A 21,134-nucleotide genomic window follows, 5' to 3' on the forward strand; every position below is an offset into this window, starting at 1 on the left:
CAGGTGTGCCGGTGAGAGTGAAGGTTCTATGCTAAATGTATTTGTCAGGTGTGCCGGTGAGAGTGAAGAACTTGGAAGATGGGACAGAGAAGAACACACCCTTTGATCTCTTCATGTACCTCAACAAGCTCGGGTAGGTTCACTTAAACCTACGGGTCACCTCAAGTAGGTTCAGCTGTTTGATGGAATCACCTATGGTAGTTCACTTTGTTGATACAACCACCTTGGTAGGTACACTTTGTTGATACAACCACCTTGGTAGGTTCACTTTGTTGATACAACCACGTTGGTAGGTTCACTTTGTTGATACAACCACTTTGGTAGGTACACTTTGTTGATACAACCACTTTGGTAGGTACACTTTGTTGATACAACCACTTTGGTAGGTTCACTTTGTTGATACAACCACTTTGGTAGGTACACTTTGTTGATACAACCACTTTGGTAGGTACACTTTGTTGATACAACCACTTTGGTAGGTACACTTTGTTGATACAACCACTTTGGTAGGTACACTTTGTTGATACAAGGTTCACCACTTTGGTAGGTACACACTTTGTTGATACAACCACTTTGGTAGGTTCACTTTGTTGATACAACCACTTTGGTAGGTACACTTTGTTGATACAACCACTTTGGTAGGTACACTTTTTGTTGATGATACAACCACTTTGGTAGGTACACTTTGTTGATACAACCACTTTGGTAGGTTCACTTTGTTGATACAACCACTTTGGTAGGTACACTTTGTTGATACAACCACTTTGGTAGGTTCACTTTGTTGATACAACCACTTTGGTAGGTTCACTTTGTTGATACAACCACTTTGGTAGGTACACTTTGTTGATACAACCACTTTGGTAGGTTCACTTTGTTGATACAACCACTTTGGTAGGTTCACTCTGTTGATACAACCACTTTGGTAGGTTCACTCTGTTGATACAACCACTTTGGTAGGTACACTTTGTTGATGCGACTATCACCGATAGGTTCACTATGTTCATGGTGTCGTGCCGGGAAGGCTAAAATATATGTTAATGATGTCCCGGGAGAGCTAATTTTACAGGAGTATGGGAGTACCGCCCAGGCTAAAGATACCGCGAATAATTACCTGGAAGCATAATCCATGTTGGGAGTAGGGTAATTTTTCTTTTCAAAACATTGTTATAGTAGCGTGTACAGATTATTTTTTTAGTTATTTATCTTCAATGTATCCGGAGATAACCTTGGGATAATCTTTTTTCCAATGCATCGCTTGTTTAGAACTTTATTTAAGTGGCGTGAGAAGGTATATTTAATTAGAAGAGAACAAGAGCATCTATTTTCGTTGCATGAGAAGATGCCAAGGGCTTACATTTTAAACAAAACCGAGGAGGAGGTTTTGATCCAACCTATGAACTGACCGAAGATATACTTTAGATATAGTTTTAATATTTGGTATTTACTGTTGAAATCAACTGGGATATGACTGGCAGCCTATACCTTGCTTTGCACATGCAATGCATGTGCTCTACATGTGCTAACCGTATCCTGCATGTGTGCTGCTCGCACAACCTCTCTTGTGAGGAACACATTGTTCATACTGACAAGCAATCTCATTCTTCACAGCGATCATTCATAACCTAGTGGATAAAACCACCAAGCTAGTGAGCGAAGGGTTGCAGGTCCGAAACCAGATGTTGTAACAATATATTGGATGCTTTCAATAATGTGATGTTTTATGATCTTATTCAGTAATAGCAAGACAAAGTTTAATCAATCTTCAAAACAAGTAAAATAATTCAAAGTCAAGGGCTATTCCTCAGAAAATCCCTGGGATGGGGGCAATTCTGTAGAAAATCCCTGGGATGCGGGCAATTCTGTAGCAAATCCCTGAGATTTCTTGGACAATGCCCGCCTGTAGAGCTTTACTTGGTAAAAGGAGAACCTGGCGAGACAATAGAGTGACATCACTGGAGGTTTATAATGGAAGTGTACAGAGGTTGAGTGTTCTGCCCGTATCGTGACAAGTGGAGACAGGCTTCATACAGCGGAGCACACCCTCAATCATCCGGATCTGAACTCCCTATTCGAAGGGGATACTTTAAAGTTAATCCATCGCACCAAGACTGAGGTGACACCTATCTCACAGATCTACAACAACGAGATCCCAACCTGAGGAAGCAACACAATGTAGTCCCGACAGCCTACGTTGGGACACGTTTCCTCTTGTATTCTGCTTGCTGCCGAACTGGACGGAAGGAACGTACAGGAACATAGACTCCTAACTCTGAGCCCTGAAGGACGACTTTGTGAACAACATCATCCGGGACATCACCTATACAGACGACGTGTCCGAACTGCTCAAACTTTCCTAAACTCGAAGTACATTAACAGTATTCTGTTATTTAATGCTGAGTTAAAGAAAATGTACATGAAGAAATAGACCTGGAAATGTCTTAATACTTATTTATATTTATAAATGTGCCAATATTAAAGAGTGTTCATGTTAATCCTGCTTTCCTGGTAATTTGGATGAACCTCAGAGTATGGCGGGCTATGTTTATTCAGCCATAACATTGCATTGCAAGTACCGCTAAGGCTATGCTCATTCAACCGAGAAACGTCGCTAATTTAGCATGAACCATGTTGATACAACCACATTGTGACCCTGAGTGTTGAATGCTGCGTTATGTGTCCACGTACTGTTTGTTGCATGACATTAAAGGCAAGAAGTGAGATCTGCTTGAGAATGTTAATTTCATCAGGAAGTGAATGACCAATCTTTTGAAATTGTTTCATTGTGTAGATCTAGTTATTGACCTAAAATACATCGGGTTTCCCAAGTTAAGTTCTGTTATTTCCACAACCTTAGTTAAAACTGCTATCTTCAAAAAAGATTTCAGATTCAAAAAGCTTATCAAGATTTATTGCACATATCTTTGAATTACTTGGAAATACCGGTAGTTCATTTTACATGGAAAGTGCTATTGACAGATGTATTTTTGTATCCCCCGCCGCACGTTTAGCGCGAAGCGGGGGATCTACTATTAGGCTCCGTCTGTCCATCCGTCCGTCCGTACGGACGTAAGTACGAATTGGAATATCTAAAGAACCGCTGACTAGATTCTTTTCTTTTTTTGTACCTAGGTTCATCACAGTATAAGAAAGGTTTCAGTCAGGTTAGGTGACCTTGACCTTCATTTCAAGGTCACAAGGGGACTTTAACGTTTTACCCTTTTCAGCAAGATATCTCAAGAACCGTTCACTGGAATTTCTTCATATTCCACACCAAGCTTTATCTAGGGAAGGCACAGGGCCCAGTAGATTTTGGTGACCTTCACTCAATTGTCAAGGTCATGGCGACACTTTGAAGATTTCAGCATGTGAAGCTTCATGTTCAGCTTGTCAGCGAGATACCTCAAGGACTGTTCACTGGATTTTCTTCATTTTCAACACCAAGCTTTATCTAGGGAAGGCACAGGGCCCAGTCAATTTTGGTAACCTTCACATAATTTTCAAGGTCACGGCAATACTTTGAAGATTTCAGCATATTAAACTGCATGTTAAGATTGTGAGCAAGATATCTCAAACACGGTTCACTGTATTTTCTTCATAGACTTTCAAGACTTCCCTTGAATGTTTTTCAATAAGCAATTTCTTTATTACTATTTTTGCATATTTCATACTCCATGAAATTCATGTCAAGGTCAAAGTGAGTCTTGAAAATATTTGTGCGTTGAACAACTACAGAGCAAGATATCAAGAGAGGTTGACTGGTCATGTTTTTGTTGACACTTAACTTCATCTTAAACTACGACCTTCACTTTCATTACTTTTTAAGTTTGATTTGATAATTTGTGGCGGGGGGATTATGTCACCTTAGTGACAATGCTTGTTTTCTATGACATTGGCTATATACTTTTGAACAACGACCTTTGGTTTGATTTCTGTTCACATATGTGTGCAGAAAATATATTTCAAAGATACTTTTATCATTTTATAGCAGCTATGAATAGATACATGTGTTAACATTTTAATACCATGTAGATACCATATTTCGATGAATAGAGTGGTTTCCTTCTAAAATTCATTGTAACATTCAGGCAGATTCCTCACATACTGATTGTTCTTCAAGATTTATATAACATGCAGTCACATCAAATAGGTCATCTATTTCTGATTGTGCCATAAAACAACCTTCTCAAATGAACATTCAATTAGCTTTATCTGTCAATCCAGAAACCCCACAGATGAGCCCAACTCACACATCCCAGTCAGATGACAGTAAAGATGATGTTCCATTTGTCCCTGGACGTATGTTTGTGAATGTTGTCCTTCGTCAGCTACTTAAACTCAGTGTTACAACTGTAGTTACTGCTACTAAACTGCCAAAATAGCAGTCCTTTTGTTACTGTTACATGTAATTGACTGTGATTACATGAACGTTGTATTGATTTCTAATCATTTTGTCCCAGGATGTTTACCAGGCCAATTCTGCTATTGATTTGCGATCAACAAGCACCAGAACTCATGCCTAGATTGGTTATCGTGTGTTGATGTATGGCCTTATTGGTTATTGACAATTAGTGATGACAGGTGCTTACTGACGCCATCAATATACCAGGGTTGATTTACCAGGGTTGACATGCAGGAGTTACTTCATAGTGGCATTTTTTGCTGTGGACATTAATACTGTGGACAAGTCAGTAAAATATACAGGAGGCTGTGACCTTTGGAAAATAGTCTGCTTGGAAGCTAAGAATAGGACTTCTTTGAAACTGTGATAAAATGCCTCCAATTTATTTGGCAAAACTGTATCTATGATGAAAGGGATTTTAATGTCCTCTGGTCCAGTCTTTCTATGTAAAGTTAAATACATGTTTGAGTAAAGTTGTTCCCTGTGTAATTATGTTGTTCTTAATAAAAAATAATGTATGTCATACTTGTGATTGTATTTTTATTTCTAATTCTATATGGATGTTTTGTAAGGAATATTGATCTCAGTTGATCAATATACTTACAGAGATCAAACAAAAATGTCTTGAACTCATCCATCTGAATAATTAAAAAATGTGTGGAAAAACATGAAAATTTGGGAAAGAAAGAATATGTACTGAGATAATTTTATGAATTGTTCTGCGAAGGTTCATTATTTGGAATCAGTCATGACTGTCGTCAGTTTTTTGTAGACATTCATAATGACATTTTCCTTCTCACAGTGTCAACATAACCCTGCCTGCTAAAAACAATCAAAAGAAATTAATGAACCTTATTGACACGACCTGTGATCAATCAGATTATTGCTAGGGACACTTTGAAACCAATGCTTGATGTCAAAAATGATTAACTGTTTAAATGGTATTATTTGCCTGTAATACATCATATAGTTGTTGTTTAACTTATGCATGCCAAGGCATAATTCTGTGATGTAGTCCTAACAGCATTTACCTTTCCACATTTCATGATGTGGGTGTTAAGTCAAGCCATGAGTCTATTGCTACAAGGGTTAGTGAGGCATGTTTCACCAGATGAATTGAGACATGTAAGTTGGTGGGAAGTCAAGGCCATATGAAGTGCTAGAAGGGTTAGTGAGGCATGTAAGTTGGTGGGAAGTCAAGGCCATATGAAGTGCTAGAAGGGTTAGTGAGGCATGTAAGTTGGTGGGAAGTCAAGGCCATATGAAGTGCTAGAAGGGTTAGTGAGGCATGTAAGTTGGTGGGAAGTCAAGGCCATATGAAGTGCTAGAAGGGTTATTGAGACATGTAAGTTGGTGGGAAGTCAAGGCCATATGAAGTGCTAGAAGGGTTAGTGAGGCATGTAAGTTGGTGGGAAGTCAAGGCCATATGAAGTGCTAGAAGGGTTAGTGAGAGGCATGTAAGTTGGTGGGAAGTCAAGGCCATATGAAGTGCTAGAAGGGTTAGTGAGGCATGTAAGTTGGTGGGAAGTCAAGGCCATATGAAGTGCTAGAAGGGTTAGTGAGGCATGTAAGTTGGTGGGAAGTCAAGGCCATATGAAGTGCTAGAAGGGTTATTGAGACATGTAAGTTGGTGGGAAGTCAAGGCCATATGAAGTGCTAGAAGGGTTAGTGAGGCATGTAAGTTGGTGGGAAGTCAAGGCCATATGAAGTGCTAGAAGGGTTAGTGAGGCATGTAAGTTGGTGGGAAGTCAAGGCCATATGAAGTGCTAGAAGGGTTAGTGAGGCATGTAAGTTGGTGGGAAGTCAAGGCCATATGAAGTGCTAGAAGGGTTATTGAGACATGTAAGTTGGTGGGAAGTCAAGGCCATATGAAGTGCTAGAAGGGTTAATAGAGACATGTAAGTTGGTGGGAAGTCAAGGCCATATGAAGTGCTAGAAGGGTTAGTGAGGCATGTAAGTTGGTGGGAAGTCAAGGCCATATGAAGTGCTAGAAGGGTTATTGAGACATGTAAGTTGGTGGGAAGTCAAGGCCATATGAAGTGCTAGAAGGGTTAGTGAGAGGCCATGTAAGTTGGTGGGAAGTCAAGGCCATATGAAGTGCTAGAAGGGTTAGTGAGGCATGTAAGTTGGTGGGAAGTCAAGGCCATATGAAGTGCTAGAAGGGTTAGTGAGACATGTAAGTTGGTGGGAAGTCAAGGCCATATGAAGTGCTAGAAGGGTTATTGAGGCATGTAAGTTGGTGGGAAGTCAAGGCCATATGAAGTGCTAGAAGGGTTAATAGAGACATGTAAGTTGGTGGGAAGTCAAGGCCATATGAAGTGCTAGAAGGGTTATTGAGACATGTAAGTTGGTGGGAAGTCAAGGCCATATGAAGTGCTAGAAGGGTTATTGAGACATGTAAGTTGGTGGGAAGTCAAGGCCATATGAAGTGCTAGAAGGGTTAGTGAGACATGTAAGTTGGTGGGAAGTCAAGGCCATATGAAGTGCTAGAAGGGTTAGTGAGACATGTAAGTTGGTTGTGGGAAGTCAAGGCCATATGAAGTGCTAGAAGGGTTATTGAGACATGTAAGTTGGTGGGAAGATGAAGCTAGAAGGGTTATTGAGACATGTAAGTTGGTGGGAAGAATGCTAGAAGGGTTATTGAGACATGTAAGTTGGTGGGAAGTCAAGGCCATATGAAGTGCTAGAAGGGTTATTGAGGCATGTAAGTTGGTGGGAAGTCAAGGCCATATGAAGTGCTAGAAGGGTTATGGGAAGTGAGACATGTAAGTTGGTGGGAAGTCAAGGCCATATGAAGTGCTAGAAGGGTTTGAGACATGTAAGTTGGTGGGAGAGTCAAGGCCATATGAAGTGCTAGAAGGGTGAGACATGGTTGGTGGGAAGTCTAGGCCATATGAAGTGCTAGAAGGGTTAGTGAGGCATGTAAGTTGGTGGGAAGTCAAGGCCACATGAAGTGCTAGAAGGGTTATTGAGGCATGTAAGTTGGTGGGAAGTCAAGGCCATATGAAGTGCTAGAAGGGTTATTGAGACATGTAAGTTGGTGGGAAGTCAAGGCCATATGAAGTGCTAGAAGGGTTACTGAGGCATGCAGTCACTATTTAAGTGTAAAATTTCTTACTAGGTGTAAGGCAAGATGTGAGTGTCGTGCTACCTGGGTTATTCTTATCAGTCCATTCATGGTATTGCACCTGTGTATCTTCAAGAACTCCTCACTACTTACATGCCAACAAGAACTCTGCGTTCATCCTCGTCTAGTCTGCTCTGTGTACCAAGTGGAACCTCAACTCATTTGCATACATTAGTCTTACCAGAACATGGCATCGGTCGAACGGAATTCCCTCCCTGATGAACTTAAGCTGTCTCCAATGCTTGAAAACTTTAAGCGTCACCTCAAAACCTTTCTCTACAAAAAGTTCTACATTAATGGACTTCAATAATGGATTATAGAATGTTAGTGTAATGAGCATACCTGGTGTGGAGTTTGGTGCTATATAAATGGACATATTATATTATTTTGTTATTATTAATGAGGCATATAGTTAGGTGAGGGAAATTGTGATATCAAATATAAAACCTGGTGAAGTGTACATAAAATATTGCCAAACTGAGCCAAATTTTCTTAAACTGAGCTGAAATATTGAAGTGTCATAAAATCAACAAACATTGTGTTACAGATTTACATGGATTGTGGAAATTAATGCAATACATTTGTACTCCATTTCAATACAGGAATCATATGGATATCAATACTTACTGCAATGTTTGATGACTGTTAGCGCTGCAGCGTAAGGGCCCAAGCCACATCATTATTGACAACATCTGCAACTACTTCAAAATGGATTGGATTTCCCCGTTGAATGTGGCACCTATTATATGGTATTATTTTAGTACGTCTGACCTCATCACATGTTCTTATTCTCCTCTTCAGGGGCAAACATGGTATTGGCCAGGTTGACCTGGTGGAAAACAGATTCATTGGCATGAAATCAAGAGGTGAGTTTACTGGTACATGGTTTGGCATGAAGTCACCAGGTGTGTGTAGTAATACAGGAGTAGGCATGAAGTCACCAGGTGTGTATAGTAATAGAGGAGTAGGCATGAAGTCACCAGGTGTGTGTAGTAATACAGGAGTAGGCATGAAGTCACCAGGTGTGTGTAGTAATACAGGAGTAGGCATGAAGTCACCTGGTGTGTGTAGTAATAGAGGAGTAGGCATGAAATCACCAGGTGTGTGTAGTAATACAGGAGTAGGCATGAAGTCACCAGGTGACTTTAGTAACCCAGGGCTAGGCATGAAGTAAACTGGGGTGTGTAGTGCCTCAGGGTGGAAGTCACAATGCAAGATGTGCTGAAGAAGTAGGCACATTGCCAAATATTACTGAAATGAAATATAATGAAATAAAAGCAGAGCCCATTTGTAATCGACTGACATCCTCTGTGTATGTTTGTGGTGTGACAAGAGTGTGTTGTGTGCAGGTATCTACGAGACACCAGGGGGCACCATCCTGTTGGCAGCTCACATGGACATTGAGGTCTTCACTATGGACCGAGTAAGTAACATTGTCAACTCTCAAGTCTTTTCTTCTTGTATTGTCAGAACCTGCATGTAAGCATGTGACCCTAGGTGCACAGCAGACACCTTGGATATTTAACATGAGAACTGAACTTCTGCTAATGTGTCTATGTAACCTGTGAAGATCCGGGTTAGATTGATCTTCAGTAACCCATGCTTGTCGTAAGAGACGACTAACAGGATCAGGTGGTCACAAACGCTGACTTGGTTGACACATGTCATTGTATCCTAATTGCGTAGATCGATACTCATGCTGTTGAACTCTGGATTGTCTGGTCCAGACTCCATTATTTACAGACTGCAGCCATATGGCTGGAATATTGCTGAGTGCAGCATAAAACTAAATTCACTCACTCACTATATTTATGGTTGCATATGATGCTGCAGCTACTTGTGTCTGGGGATGTATACTTACCATGACCTCATGGCTTCTACACTGTGTTCTGTTTGCAGGAGGTACGAAAGCTGAAGCGGGATTTGGATATCAAGTTTTCAGAGCAGGTCTATCGAGGTACGGAGTAGACCTGACATGACAGGAAGACCTGACATGACGTGTAGACCCGAAATGACGTGTAGACCTGACATGACGTGTAGACCTGTAAACCTGACGTGACATGTAGACCTGACGTGACGTGTTGACGCGACGACATGTAGACATGACATGACGTCGACGTGACATGACGTATAGACCTTACATGACATGTAGACCTGAAATGACATGTAGATCCGATATGACATGTAAACCCGACATGACATGTAGACCTGACGTGACATGTATACCTGACATGACATGTATACCAAGTGACTTGTAAACCTGAAATGACATGTACACCTTACATGACATGTAGACCTTACATGACATGTAGATCCGACATGACATGTAGACCCGACATGACATGTAGACCCGACATGACATGTAGACCTGACGTGACTTGTAGACCTGAAATGACATGTAGACCTGACATGACATGTATACCTGACATGACATGTATACTGACATGACCTGCAATCCTGACATGACTTGTAGACCCGACATGACTTGTAGACCCGACATGACATGTAGACCTGACATGACATGTAGACTCGACATGACATCAAAACAAATCAGAAGTCAAACTGAGCTTTTAGAATGCCATTATTCATGCACATTGATCTGCAATATATTTTGTGAAATTGAGAACACGAAGCATGAATGCTGACTTTTGATTGAAAATATGACAGATTTGATGGTTCAGATTTCAACTTTGATTTCAAGAGTTTACATATTCAGATACTAACCACATATCAACACTTATTCGCTGCTTGCATTTTGGCATATAGACCACGAAAATTTATTAATTTGGCACTAAAACAAAGTCTGTAATTCCAGTTTGAGTATGCAGGATGTGACAAAGATTTGTGTTTGTGTTCCTGAAGGCTTCTGGTTCAGTCCTGAATGTGAGTTCACCCGCTTCTGTATCGCCAAGAGTCAGGAGCATGTTGATGGAGCAGTCACTCTAAAGTTGTACAAGGGGGGCGTATACATCCTGGGCCGAACTTCCCCACTCTCACTTTACAATGCGGAACTGGTCAGGTATATTTCACCATTTGTTCTCATATAAAACTTGTATGTCAGCTGATGTGTAGACATTGATGCTGCCATGTCACTGTGGAGAATAATATGAAGATAAACTTCTAATGTCAACCTGAGAAAGTTTTTTCAAAACACAATGTGCCATTGTGTGGACAGGTGATATAAACATGGTGACAATATTATGCACACATGGCCTTAACTTTACATTCTAAAACTGGATTACGTGTTCCTTGCAAATAGCTTGCACTATAATGAAAATAAATATACCTGTTTATATATAACTGTATATAACTGTAGAAATATACATTGTGTGTTTTTAAGTGATGGCCTTGACGTTTGAATCAGTAGGCTTCTGCCATCATATATATATACAGTGAAGCCCCGTTAGTCCGGACTCCGATAATCCGGATGTCTCGCCTCCCGGTCGATTTCAGCTTGTTACCAATCTATGCCTATATAATTTGCCTCGATAATCCGGAAATTCGGTTTCCGGAACCGGACGGTAAGTAGCTGTCACCAATCAGTAAAATAAACAGTAAATTGCTTCACAGTCCGGACGCTGTAAGTCGTGTTCACGAACCGTAACAACACCTCCCGGCGATACTTACGTAATTAACTGGCCAACTGGGTTGTTGTTTTAATTAGACATAAAAAGCTCCCGACTGAAGATACTGTACATTTATGCGTGGATGACAAGTTAGCTGTTTTCTGATTGGTTAATGTACTTTGACAGACAGATCTGGTCACGTGGACTAAAAGTGATTTTGCTTTTACTACGACAATGCTGCAAGTCACAAGTGTCCTTCGCTAACTTTGCTAAATGTGACCAAATACCACGCCTCATATTCAACCGATGGATGCAGGAATAATTCGGACATTCAAGGCATACTACAATAGATCGCTTGTTAGACATTACCTCACCTGTGCTGAGGAAGGACGTGATCAGACACGTCGGATCAACATGCGGATGTCACTTGGTAAAATTATTGATGTGATGAATTAGGCTTTACATTAAATGCTTATTTGTTTTATCCAGATTCGTGTCGTTTTTGTAATTCTTAGGGAAGCAACTTGGGTCTTGATTCAGTAGTCCGGACTATTCGCAATCCGGACGAATTTACTGAGAAACGCAACCGTCCGGATTAACGAGGCTTCACTGTATGTGAATGTAATGAAGCCATCTTATTGCCTTTTTTCCAGCATGAACGTCCAGGGGGATTACGAGCCAACAGATGCAGGGGGCTTCATTAAGATCAATGCTCTCCGGTACGTACACACACAGGCACACACAACATATTCAAGCACACCCTGGTACATACATGTTGTTCTGTTTGTTGACTCCCTTGTACAAGTTCATGTCACAAAGTTGTGTGTTGCCCACCCCATCCCCATCCCCACCCCCCACTCACAGGCTAAAGTCCATGTCATGGTCTGTATGTTGTCCCCCACTCACATGCTAAAGTCCATGTCATTGTCTGTATGTTGTCCCCCACTCACAGGCTAAAGTGCATATCATGGTCTGTATGTTGTCCCCCACTCACAGGCTAAAGTCCATGTCATTGTCTGTATGTTGTCCCCCACTCACAGGCTAAAGTGCATATCATGGTCTGTATGTTGTCCCCCACTCACAGGCTAAAGTCCATGTCATGGTCCGTATGTTGTCCTCCACTCACAGGCTAAAGTTCATGTCATGGTCCGTATGTTGTTCCCCACTCACAGGCTAAAGTCCATGTCATGGTCTGTATGTTGTCCTCCAATCACAGGCTAAAGTCCATGTCATGGTCTGTATGTTGTCCTCCAATCACAGGCTGAAGTGCATGTCATTGTCCGTATGTTGTCCTCCAATCACAGGATAAAGTGCATGTCATTGTCCGTATGTTGTCCCCCACTCACAGGCTAAAGTCCATGTCATTGTCTGTATGTTGTCCCCCACTCACAGGATAAAGTCCATGTCATTGTCCGTATGTTGTCCCCAACTCACAGGCTAAAGTCCATGTCATGGTCTGTATGTTGTCCTCCAATCACAGGCTGAAGTGCATGTCACATGTTGCAATCACAGGATAAAGTGCATGTCATTGTCTGTATGTTGTCCCCCACTCACAGGCTGAAGTGCATGTCATGGTCCGTATGTTGTCCCCCACTCACAGGATAAAGTGCATGTCATTGTCTGTATGTTGTCCTCCAATCACAGGCTGAAGTGCATGTCATTGTCCGTATGTTGTCCTCCAATCACAGGATAAAGTGCATGTCATTGTCCGTATGTTGTCCTCCAATCACAGGATAAAGTGCATGTCATGGTCTGTATGTTGTCCCCCACTCACAGGCTGAAGTGCATGTCATTGTCCGTATGTTGTCCCCCACTCACAGGCTAAAGTCCATGTCATGGTCTGTATGTTGTCCCCCACTCACAGGCTAAAGTCCATGTCATTGTCTGTATGTTGTCCCCCACTCACAGGCTAAAGTCCATGTCATTGTCTGTATGTTGTCCCCCACTCACAGGCTAAAGTCCATGTCATGTCATGTTCACGCACATCTCCATGGTTGCAGGTTACAGGAGTATTGCCGTCTCAGACAGAAGGTGACGGATCAGAAGTAGACAAGAATACGTCCTCGGTCTGCTGAGTTTGTGTTAGTGTAGCTGCTTGGAACATAGCCTTTATTAAGTGACACGTGTTGCCGACCAACAGAAGTCTACACACTGTCCATGATGAAGACACTTGGTCCAATGTAATGGTGATGAGAACTTTTTTTAACTTGAACTTAACATTGTTAGAACCCAGATGAAAACTGAGAATGCTCATGTCGGTTACCATTCCACTGGAAGTGAAATGTTCAGGTTTGGCACGGAACCATGTCATCTGTATTGTACTAGGGACCAGGTTGACTACCTGTGAGCAATGTCGACTGTGTGGCCTGGGTGGGTTGTGGGTCCTCACTGCCCTGGTATCAACTCAAACTCTTGGTTTAATTACTTTTTTGGAATAGGAATAGGAATATATATTTTCAAGTGCTTTTTAACAACCCATTTCATAGAAGTTATTATTTTTATATTGCATGATTGATGACTGGCTATTATTATTGTTGTTATTGTATGGTTATGGTGTTAGAGTCGGATCATGTACTCAAGGATCATCATTCATAATTTCGTCAAAATAGCTTTGCCGGAAATCATGCATCTGCAAAGTTCATGTGAAGAAACACTTCAGCTCCAACACTTAATGTGTTAATGCTGTTGATGATCAAAACACATATTTTTATGACAATCAATGGATTTTGTTTCCTAACATCACCAATATTCGGTGTTATATTTTGTTCCAATAAACAGATATGAAACTCTACCATTGTGTTTTGGCTTGTATGTTATTGACAATGTTGCCTCCCATGTGTCCGAGATACAGAATTCGAAAGATGAAACAACCAACACACCCAGTATGATGCTTCTGGAGAGTGAGTGAATTTATTTTTACGCCATTCTTAGCAATGTTCCAGCAATATCATGGTTAGGGACACCAGAAATGGGTTCACACATTGTGCCATGTGGGGAATAGAAACCAGGTGTTCGGCATGATAAGCGAATGCTTTAACCTCTAGGCTACCCCACCTCCCCCTCTGGAGAGAGTCCGCATCCGTTGTGTAGTAGTTAGAGCGTCCGCCCGGAGAGCGGAAGGTCGCGGGTTGGATCCCCGACCGTGTCATACCAAAAGGCGTTAAAATATGGTACTTGTTGGTTCCTGCCTGGCGCTCGGCATTAATGGGTACAACAAGGACTGGTCGGCTTGGAGTCAGTATAATGTGTCTGAATGGGGTATTCATGCTTCACTGCGTCATGGTATCTCAGTGGGCTAGCACTATAAAACCAGCTTCAGTCTGGGCTAGTACAAGCAGCCGAACCTACACATACACATGCACGTGGTCATATGAGCGAAATATTCTCCAGCGCGACGTTAAACCCAATTTCACCTCACCTCACCTCTGGAGAGAGTGTTTAGTAATATATCTGTACTGAATGTTCACTCCTTAATAATGTCTGTAAACATCTAGAGACACCTAAGTCATACATCAGGATCCTCTTTGTTGACTTTTCATCTGCGTTCAACACCATCCAGCCACATGTCATGATACAGAAACTGTTAGGTAGGCGTTAACGTTTAGGCATTAGGGCGTTAACTCATACCTCATCAAGTGGATCGAAAACTTTCTTGTGGACAGACAGCAGTACGTGAAAGTTAACGGGGCTGTATCGAGTAAACGGACCACCAACACTGGTGCACCACAAGGCTGTGTAATATCTCCTGTTCTTTTCACCCTCTACACTAATGATTGTGCAAGCTCAAATTCAACCTGTTCAACTGTAAAGTTCGCAGATGATGCAGCAACTGTCGGCAAACTGAACGACACTGATTCTGAAGAACTGTATAAAGAGGACATTAACCATTTCACGACTTTGTGTGCAGAAAACCACTTACTCTTAAATGTCACAAAAACAAAGGAACTGATAATTGACTTTCGGAGTAAGCCCACAGAAATGCTTCCAGTGATAATCAACGGTGAATGTGTTGAGACAGTGTCGAGTATAAGTATCTGGGAACCTTCATTGACTCTAAGCTGGACTGGAACTCTAACACTGAAGCCCTATACAAAAAGTGTCAACAACGTCTTGATCTCATGCGTAAACAGAGATCTGTGATGTCATCTTTTTATGCAGCATTTATTCAGAGTGTTTTAACATTTTTCCTTCCATTGTTGGTACGGGTCTCTCTCAGTTCAAATAGACAAAATTGTTACCACTGCAAGTAAAATCGCTGGAGTCAGATTTGAATGTTTCTCATCAATATATGAGCGGCAAATCGTGAATCAAGTTGTCAAAATTATATCTGACAGTACTCACTACTTAAATTCGGAATACAACCTCCTCCCTTCAGGCCGCCGCTACAAAGTTCCAATTGTGAAAACTAAGAGAGCCCGTACATCCTTTATTCCAAGTACCATATCTCTCTTCAACAAATGTGAAGATACCTAAATCAATGAATTTATGTAAATATGTTTTGTATCTCTCTGATGTGTCAGTAGCTCTGCTGATGTAACACAAATTCCTGAAAAGGCATTAAATTATTATTCTATTCTTCTATACTATTTCTGTCTTGTTCACAGAATAAAATGAACATTGACAAAGGAACAAGTAGTCAAAGATGTCTTGAACTAAACCTTTGCTTACGTTTTTTATCAATTGCTTGATTTTAAAATTGTGTTTATGTTTCATTACATATTTTTGTCCAAATCGATAGTTTTTTGTTGCTCACTATTTAAGAAGTGCCCTGTAACACTGGGGCGTGTCTGGCTTTGAAACAGCATTTAGAAAGACATATAGGTAAATAGACCCCACCCTATTACTCTATGAAAGGACCTTTTATACAGTAATAGGGTAGTGTCTATATACCTATATGTCTTTCTAATGCTGTTTCTAAGCGAGACACGCCACTATGTCAAAGCTCACAATGAACAAAGTAATTGGCAGACAGCTTCAAAACAGTGCCGGTTAAGAGAATTATGAAATGACTTTCCTCATTTAATCTTGAAAATACTTCAGTTCAAGACATTCATGATGGAGGTTAACATGCCACAGTCCGTCCATCAAGGGAATGCGTGAGTGAGTGAGATTAGTTTTAAGCGGCACTATGCAATATTCCAGCTATATGGCGGCGGTCTGTAAGTAATCGAGTCTGGACCAGACAATCCAGTGATCAACAACATGAACATCGATTTACGCAATTGCGATACGATGACGGGTGTGAAGCAATTCAGCAAGCCTGACCACCCGATCCGGTTAGTCCCCTCTTACCACAAGCGGGGCGGTGGGGTAGCCTAGTGGTTAAAGCGTTCGCCCTTCATGCTGCAGACCCGGTTCGAGTCCCCACATGGGTACTATATGTGAAGCCCATTTCTGGTATCCCCCGCCGTGATATACTGGAATATTGCTAAAAGCTGCGTAAAATAAACTCACTCACTCACTCTTACGACAAGCATGAGTTATTGAAGATCAATTCTAACCCGGATCTTCACGGGTATCAAAGGTATGCACACGTCCCTTGTTGAAAAGTAAAAAGTACTCACGGAAATAGAATAACATGCTTTTTTGGCGTTTATATCTTAGTTTTGAACACAACTAAAGTTTGTTAAATATTCTATGACTATCCTTTTTCCAGTTTTTGTTTTTAACACTTTTTGTAAAATCATCCGGAATAGATGAGTTTACAGGAGAGCAAATCGTGTCATTTTTACCCCTTGAAATTTCATCAAAGTCAAAATGTATGTTTCTGATGCAAACTATAGTATGCAAATGAGATGTACTCTCCATAGGTTCGCATACATAATATATTTTATGAAAAACGTCATATACCCTTCATCCTTTATCCTAATTGATATACAACATAATAGATTTAGTGTTTTTCTCATAACACTTTTCATGCCTGTGCTCTTGTTGAAAGTTTACTACTTTTACGAGCTAAGTCATAGCTTTGATTGTCAATTGCACAATCGGTATGACAACGCACGTGCAACTGCATCTTCCCGTCTAAACAGTGCTGCAGGTAGTTGTTGCCACCCATTGTTGATTGTGACGTAAGTTATGACATGTTTCTAAATTTGTTGATAATTTGCAATTTTTTGTTATTTTTACCTGTAAAATGGTATTTTGGATGATGGATTAGACGCCCGAGTTAAAAGGTCTATTTGGGAAAACATGGTTATTTTGATATTTGTTAAAACTACCTATTTAAAGAAGTAATAAACAAATAAACGCCAAAAACCATTTTATTTTTATTTCCGTGAGTACTATAGTGAATGAATGCCCGGACCGAGGGATCATATTGCCATGGATGTCGCACACATATGAAGACTCATTAATTCACACGTGAGAAACGTATCTTTACAAGAGATGATGATGATGATGATGATGATGATGACAATGATGGTGATATGACACAAATATTATAACCTCCGCCTATGTCGTGATCTAGCTTATACCACATGTGGAACAACTCGAATGATAAAATATAAAAAGAACATGAGACCCAGATGTGTAAGTAAGTAACTTGTTTTACTTAACTATAAGGTGCTCAATGATACTTAGAAACAGTTATTCAACGATTATTTCATGCAACATTGACTTCGACACGCATGCAGCACGTGCAAAAGCTGACAACTATACAGCAGAAATGTACATGGCAGACGACATTTGGGGACAGGAAACAATGGTTGATGTTGATAGACAGACATATTCGTATGATTTGTAAGTTAAGGTAAGTTGTGTTGCTATTGTAGCGTCTGAATTTCGAATCACACGCGACACACTGCGGGCGCCCAAAAAGGGCGCCCAATGCGACATAGCTGTTCACATTGTAGCGACGCTCCTGTTCGTCGGATCGTGTCCATGTTGTTATGACTGATCTGTGTAAGGAAGTTGGTCACATTTTACATAACCACTTTTGATGTTTACCTCATCACACGTATATTGGCAGCATGTTGAGCTGAAACAAGTTATTTGATGAGTTTCGTTCATTTAAATGACATGACTGTCAATTTGATGCGCGGCTTTTTCCACGCAATAACCGCCTTGAGATTTCATATCAAAGTGATCAGTGCTGGTTGCAGCAACGACGTGTTAACGAAACTAGCTGCTTCAAAGAGGTACGCCATATGTTAGATATGACCAGACTCAGGTAACTGTGCTATCTTATATTATTACACATAATCTGGCAAAAGTGACCTACACCGCACTGCGAAAAATAGACACAAAATTTGCAATGTACGTCATTGTACCTTAACTGTGTCCTGTCTGTGTGGACTGCGCCTCTCCGCCTCAACTTCACCATTGGTTTGCAAATTATTATAGTACACATTATCTACATTACATCTAAATGTACATTCTTGTATACTTCACGCTCTGTCTACATACATATCATACATTGCTGAACATATTCTTATACGGTTAGGGACGGTGGGGTAGCCTAGTGGTTAAAACCTTCGCTCGTCACGCTGAAGACCCGGGTTCGATTCCCCTTATGGGTACAATGTGTGAAGCCCATTTCTGGTGTCCCTCGCTGCGATATTGCTGGAATATTGCTGCACACGCACACTCGCGTATCCTTTCTGCCACTGGAATCGAAAATGTATTAAGAGATTTCTATCCTTAAGGCGTACGGGCCAATGGCCACCGTAAGAATTTGATTGTAAAGAATCAGAAGCAAATAAAAGTATCTGAAGTCAAAGTGTCTGAAGCCATCATACAATCCTCAGAAGCAGCAACAGTAAAGGGGTCTATTCCAATACGCCGTATCATAATAAAACAAAGACGTTGTCATCCATATAATATCATGCCCCGACAGTTATTTACCAACTAAAATATGGTGATTGCAATCTCCAGCATCAACCTGTGCAACTGAGATACGATGACACAACCTCTATCCTTTCTGTTTTACGGTTTCTGGTGGTGGTGACTGTATATTATTATGGGTGATGAAACATATTTTGCAAATATAATGTACAGTTTTAGATAGTGATGAGTGTACTTGGTGTAAATAGTTTTAGCTTGGGGTTAGGGGCCTTCGCTTGAGCGAGAAATTGTTATGTATTTTTTTATAGTGGTACAGCTTGGGGTTGATGAATTCAGCTTTCGTCAGTTAATTGCATGTGGCCAGCCAGCATATAGGGAGAAGCTAGGTGATTCTGATCTAGCTGGGATGTTTCTTGAGGACGGGAATTTTGCCAGTTGTGGTTGTACCCATGATGTGAATCTTCATCTGTGAATTCACAAACTTGCACCCACGTCGGGACTGTGTCAAATATGGAAACTAGGAAATCATGGTGTACAGTTTTGGAAGGATTTACAAATGTGGAAAATGAAGAGGGAATTGTCTTAGATATATTATGGGCAAATTAGATTAGAATGCAGTGATTTAAATGCCCATAAAGTAAGTAGATTTATATCCAATAACCCACCATGTACTTGTTGTGCTGCCTTTGAGGACACCCTTCACTATCTTTTTATATGTCCCAACTATGATGCTATAACGATTAATTTCATTTTAAACATGGATATAACGTGGATAAATGACGCTCTGTATGGTAACCAAGAATTAACTATATAGATCTATAAATCATGATATTATCAAATCAGTCCATAACTTTATTACACTTCAAGAAGATTTAATCAATCGTAAGTTTTCATCTGGCCCTTTGCAGAACTAACAGTATTTTTGCTGTATGGATGTCTATATTCATGTATATTGTATGCTTAATGTTATTTATGATATGCTGTGCTTTTGTAATAATGTTTGAAATGAAAGTCGCATGGATGCTATCGTGTATCTATGATAGTATACCATTAGTGGTATATCACAATCTGCTGCTCTTATAGTATCTCCCATTAGTGATGTGCCACAACTGTGATCTGCTGCTGTTATAGTATCTCCCATTAGTAATGTGTCACAACTGTGATCTACTGCTGTTTTAGAATCTTCCATTAGTGATGTGTCACTACTGTGATCTGCTGCTGTTATAGTATCTCCCATTAGTGATGTGTCACAACTGTGATCTGCTGCTCTTATAGTATCTCCCATTAGTCATGTGCCACAACTGTGATCTGCTGCTGTTATAGTATCTCCCATTAGTGATGTGTCACAGCTGTGATCTGCTGCTGTTATAGTATCTCCCATTAGTCATGTGTCACAACTGTGACTGCTGTGATCCTGCCACAACTGTGCTGCTGTTTATAGTATCTCCCATTAGTGATGTGTCACAACTGTGATCTGCTGCTGTTATAGTATCTCCCATTGGTGATGTGCCACAACTGTGATCTGCTGCTGTTATAGTATCTCCCATTAGTGATGTGCCACAACTGTGATCTGCTGCTGTTATAGTATCTCCAATTGGTGATGTGTCACAGCTGTGATCTGCTGCTGTTATAGTATCTCCCATTAGTGATGTGCCACAACTGTGATCTGCTGCTGTTATAGTATCTCCCATTGGTGATGTGCCACAACTGTGATCTGCTGCTGTTATAGTATCTCCCATTAGTGATGTGCCACAACTGTGATCTGCTGCTGTTATAGTATCTCCCATTAGTGATGTGTCACAGCTGTGATCTGCTGTTGTTATAGTATCTCCCATTAGTGATGTGTCACAACTGTGATCTCCTACTCTTATAGTATCTCCCATTAGTGATGTGTCACAGCTGTGATGTCCTACTGTTATAGTATCTCCCATTAGTGATGTGTCACAACTGTGATCTACTACTCTTATAGTATCTCCCATTAGTGATGTGTCACAGCTGTGATGTCCTGCTGTTATAGTATCTCCCATTAGTGATGTGTCACAACTGTGATCTACTACTCTTATAGTATCTCCCATTAGTGATGTGTCACAGCTGTGATGTCCTACTGTTATAGTATCTCCCATTAGTGATGTGTCACAACTGTGATCTACTGCTGTTTATAGTATCTCCCATTAGTGATGTGTCACAACTGTGATCTGCTGCTGTTATAGTATCTCCCATTAGTGATGTGTCAAGCTGTGATCTGCTACTGTTATAG

The 21,134-nt window shown here is 40.7% G+C and overlaps 1 protein-coding gene and 1 long non-coding RNA gene across 6 annotated transcripts in view; one reads left to right on the forward strand and one right to left on the reverse strand.

The window, feature by feature from the left end:
• Positions 1–13,883, forward strand: part of LOC124257835 (argininosuccinate synthase-like) — a 50,936-nt gene extending 37,053 nt beyond the window's left edge. For 4 of the 5 annotated variants that reach the window (XM_046691977.1, XM_046691987.1, XM_046691996.1 and 1 more), the window contains 7 exons: positions 49–133; positions 8,328–8,392; positions 8,876–8,949; positions 9,426–9,483; positions 10,389–10,545; positions 11,746–11,811; positions 13,093–13,883. In XM_046691977.1, the coding sequence (XP_046547933.1) occupies positions 49–133; positions 8,328–8,392; positions 8,876–8,949; positions 9,426–9,483; positions 10,389–10,545; positions 11,746–11,811; positions 13,093–13,141 (554 nt within the window). In that variant the 3' untranslated portion in view covers positions 13,142–13,883. Of the gene's footprint in view, positions 1–48; positions 134–8,327; positions 8,432–8,509; positions 8,716–8,875; positions 8,950–9,425; positions 9,484–10,388; positions 10,546–11,745; positions 11,812–13,092 lie in introns of those variants that run through there. The other variant, XM_046691992.1, reaches the window with a different exon arrangement.
• On the reverse strand, positions 4,574–19,108 carry LOC124257862. The gene is made up of 3 exons (XR_006893397.1): positions 19,042–19,108; positions 18,456–18,457; positions 4,574–4,585 (listed from the first exon to the last, which is right to left on the reverse strand). It is a non-coding gene; the product is annotated as an uncharacterized LOC124257862 (long non-coding RNA).
• Between the last annotated feature and the right edge of the window lie 2,026 nt (positions 19,109–21,134).

Source organism: Haliotis rubra, unplaced genomic scaffold, assembly GCF_003918875.1.
Source record: "Haliotis rubra isolate DU_JTF1 unplaced genomic scaffold, ASM391887v1 Scf117, whole genome shotgun sequence".
NCBI lineage: Eukaryota > Metazoa > Mollusca > Gastropoda > Lepetellida > Haliotidae > Haliotis > Haliotis rubra.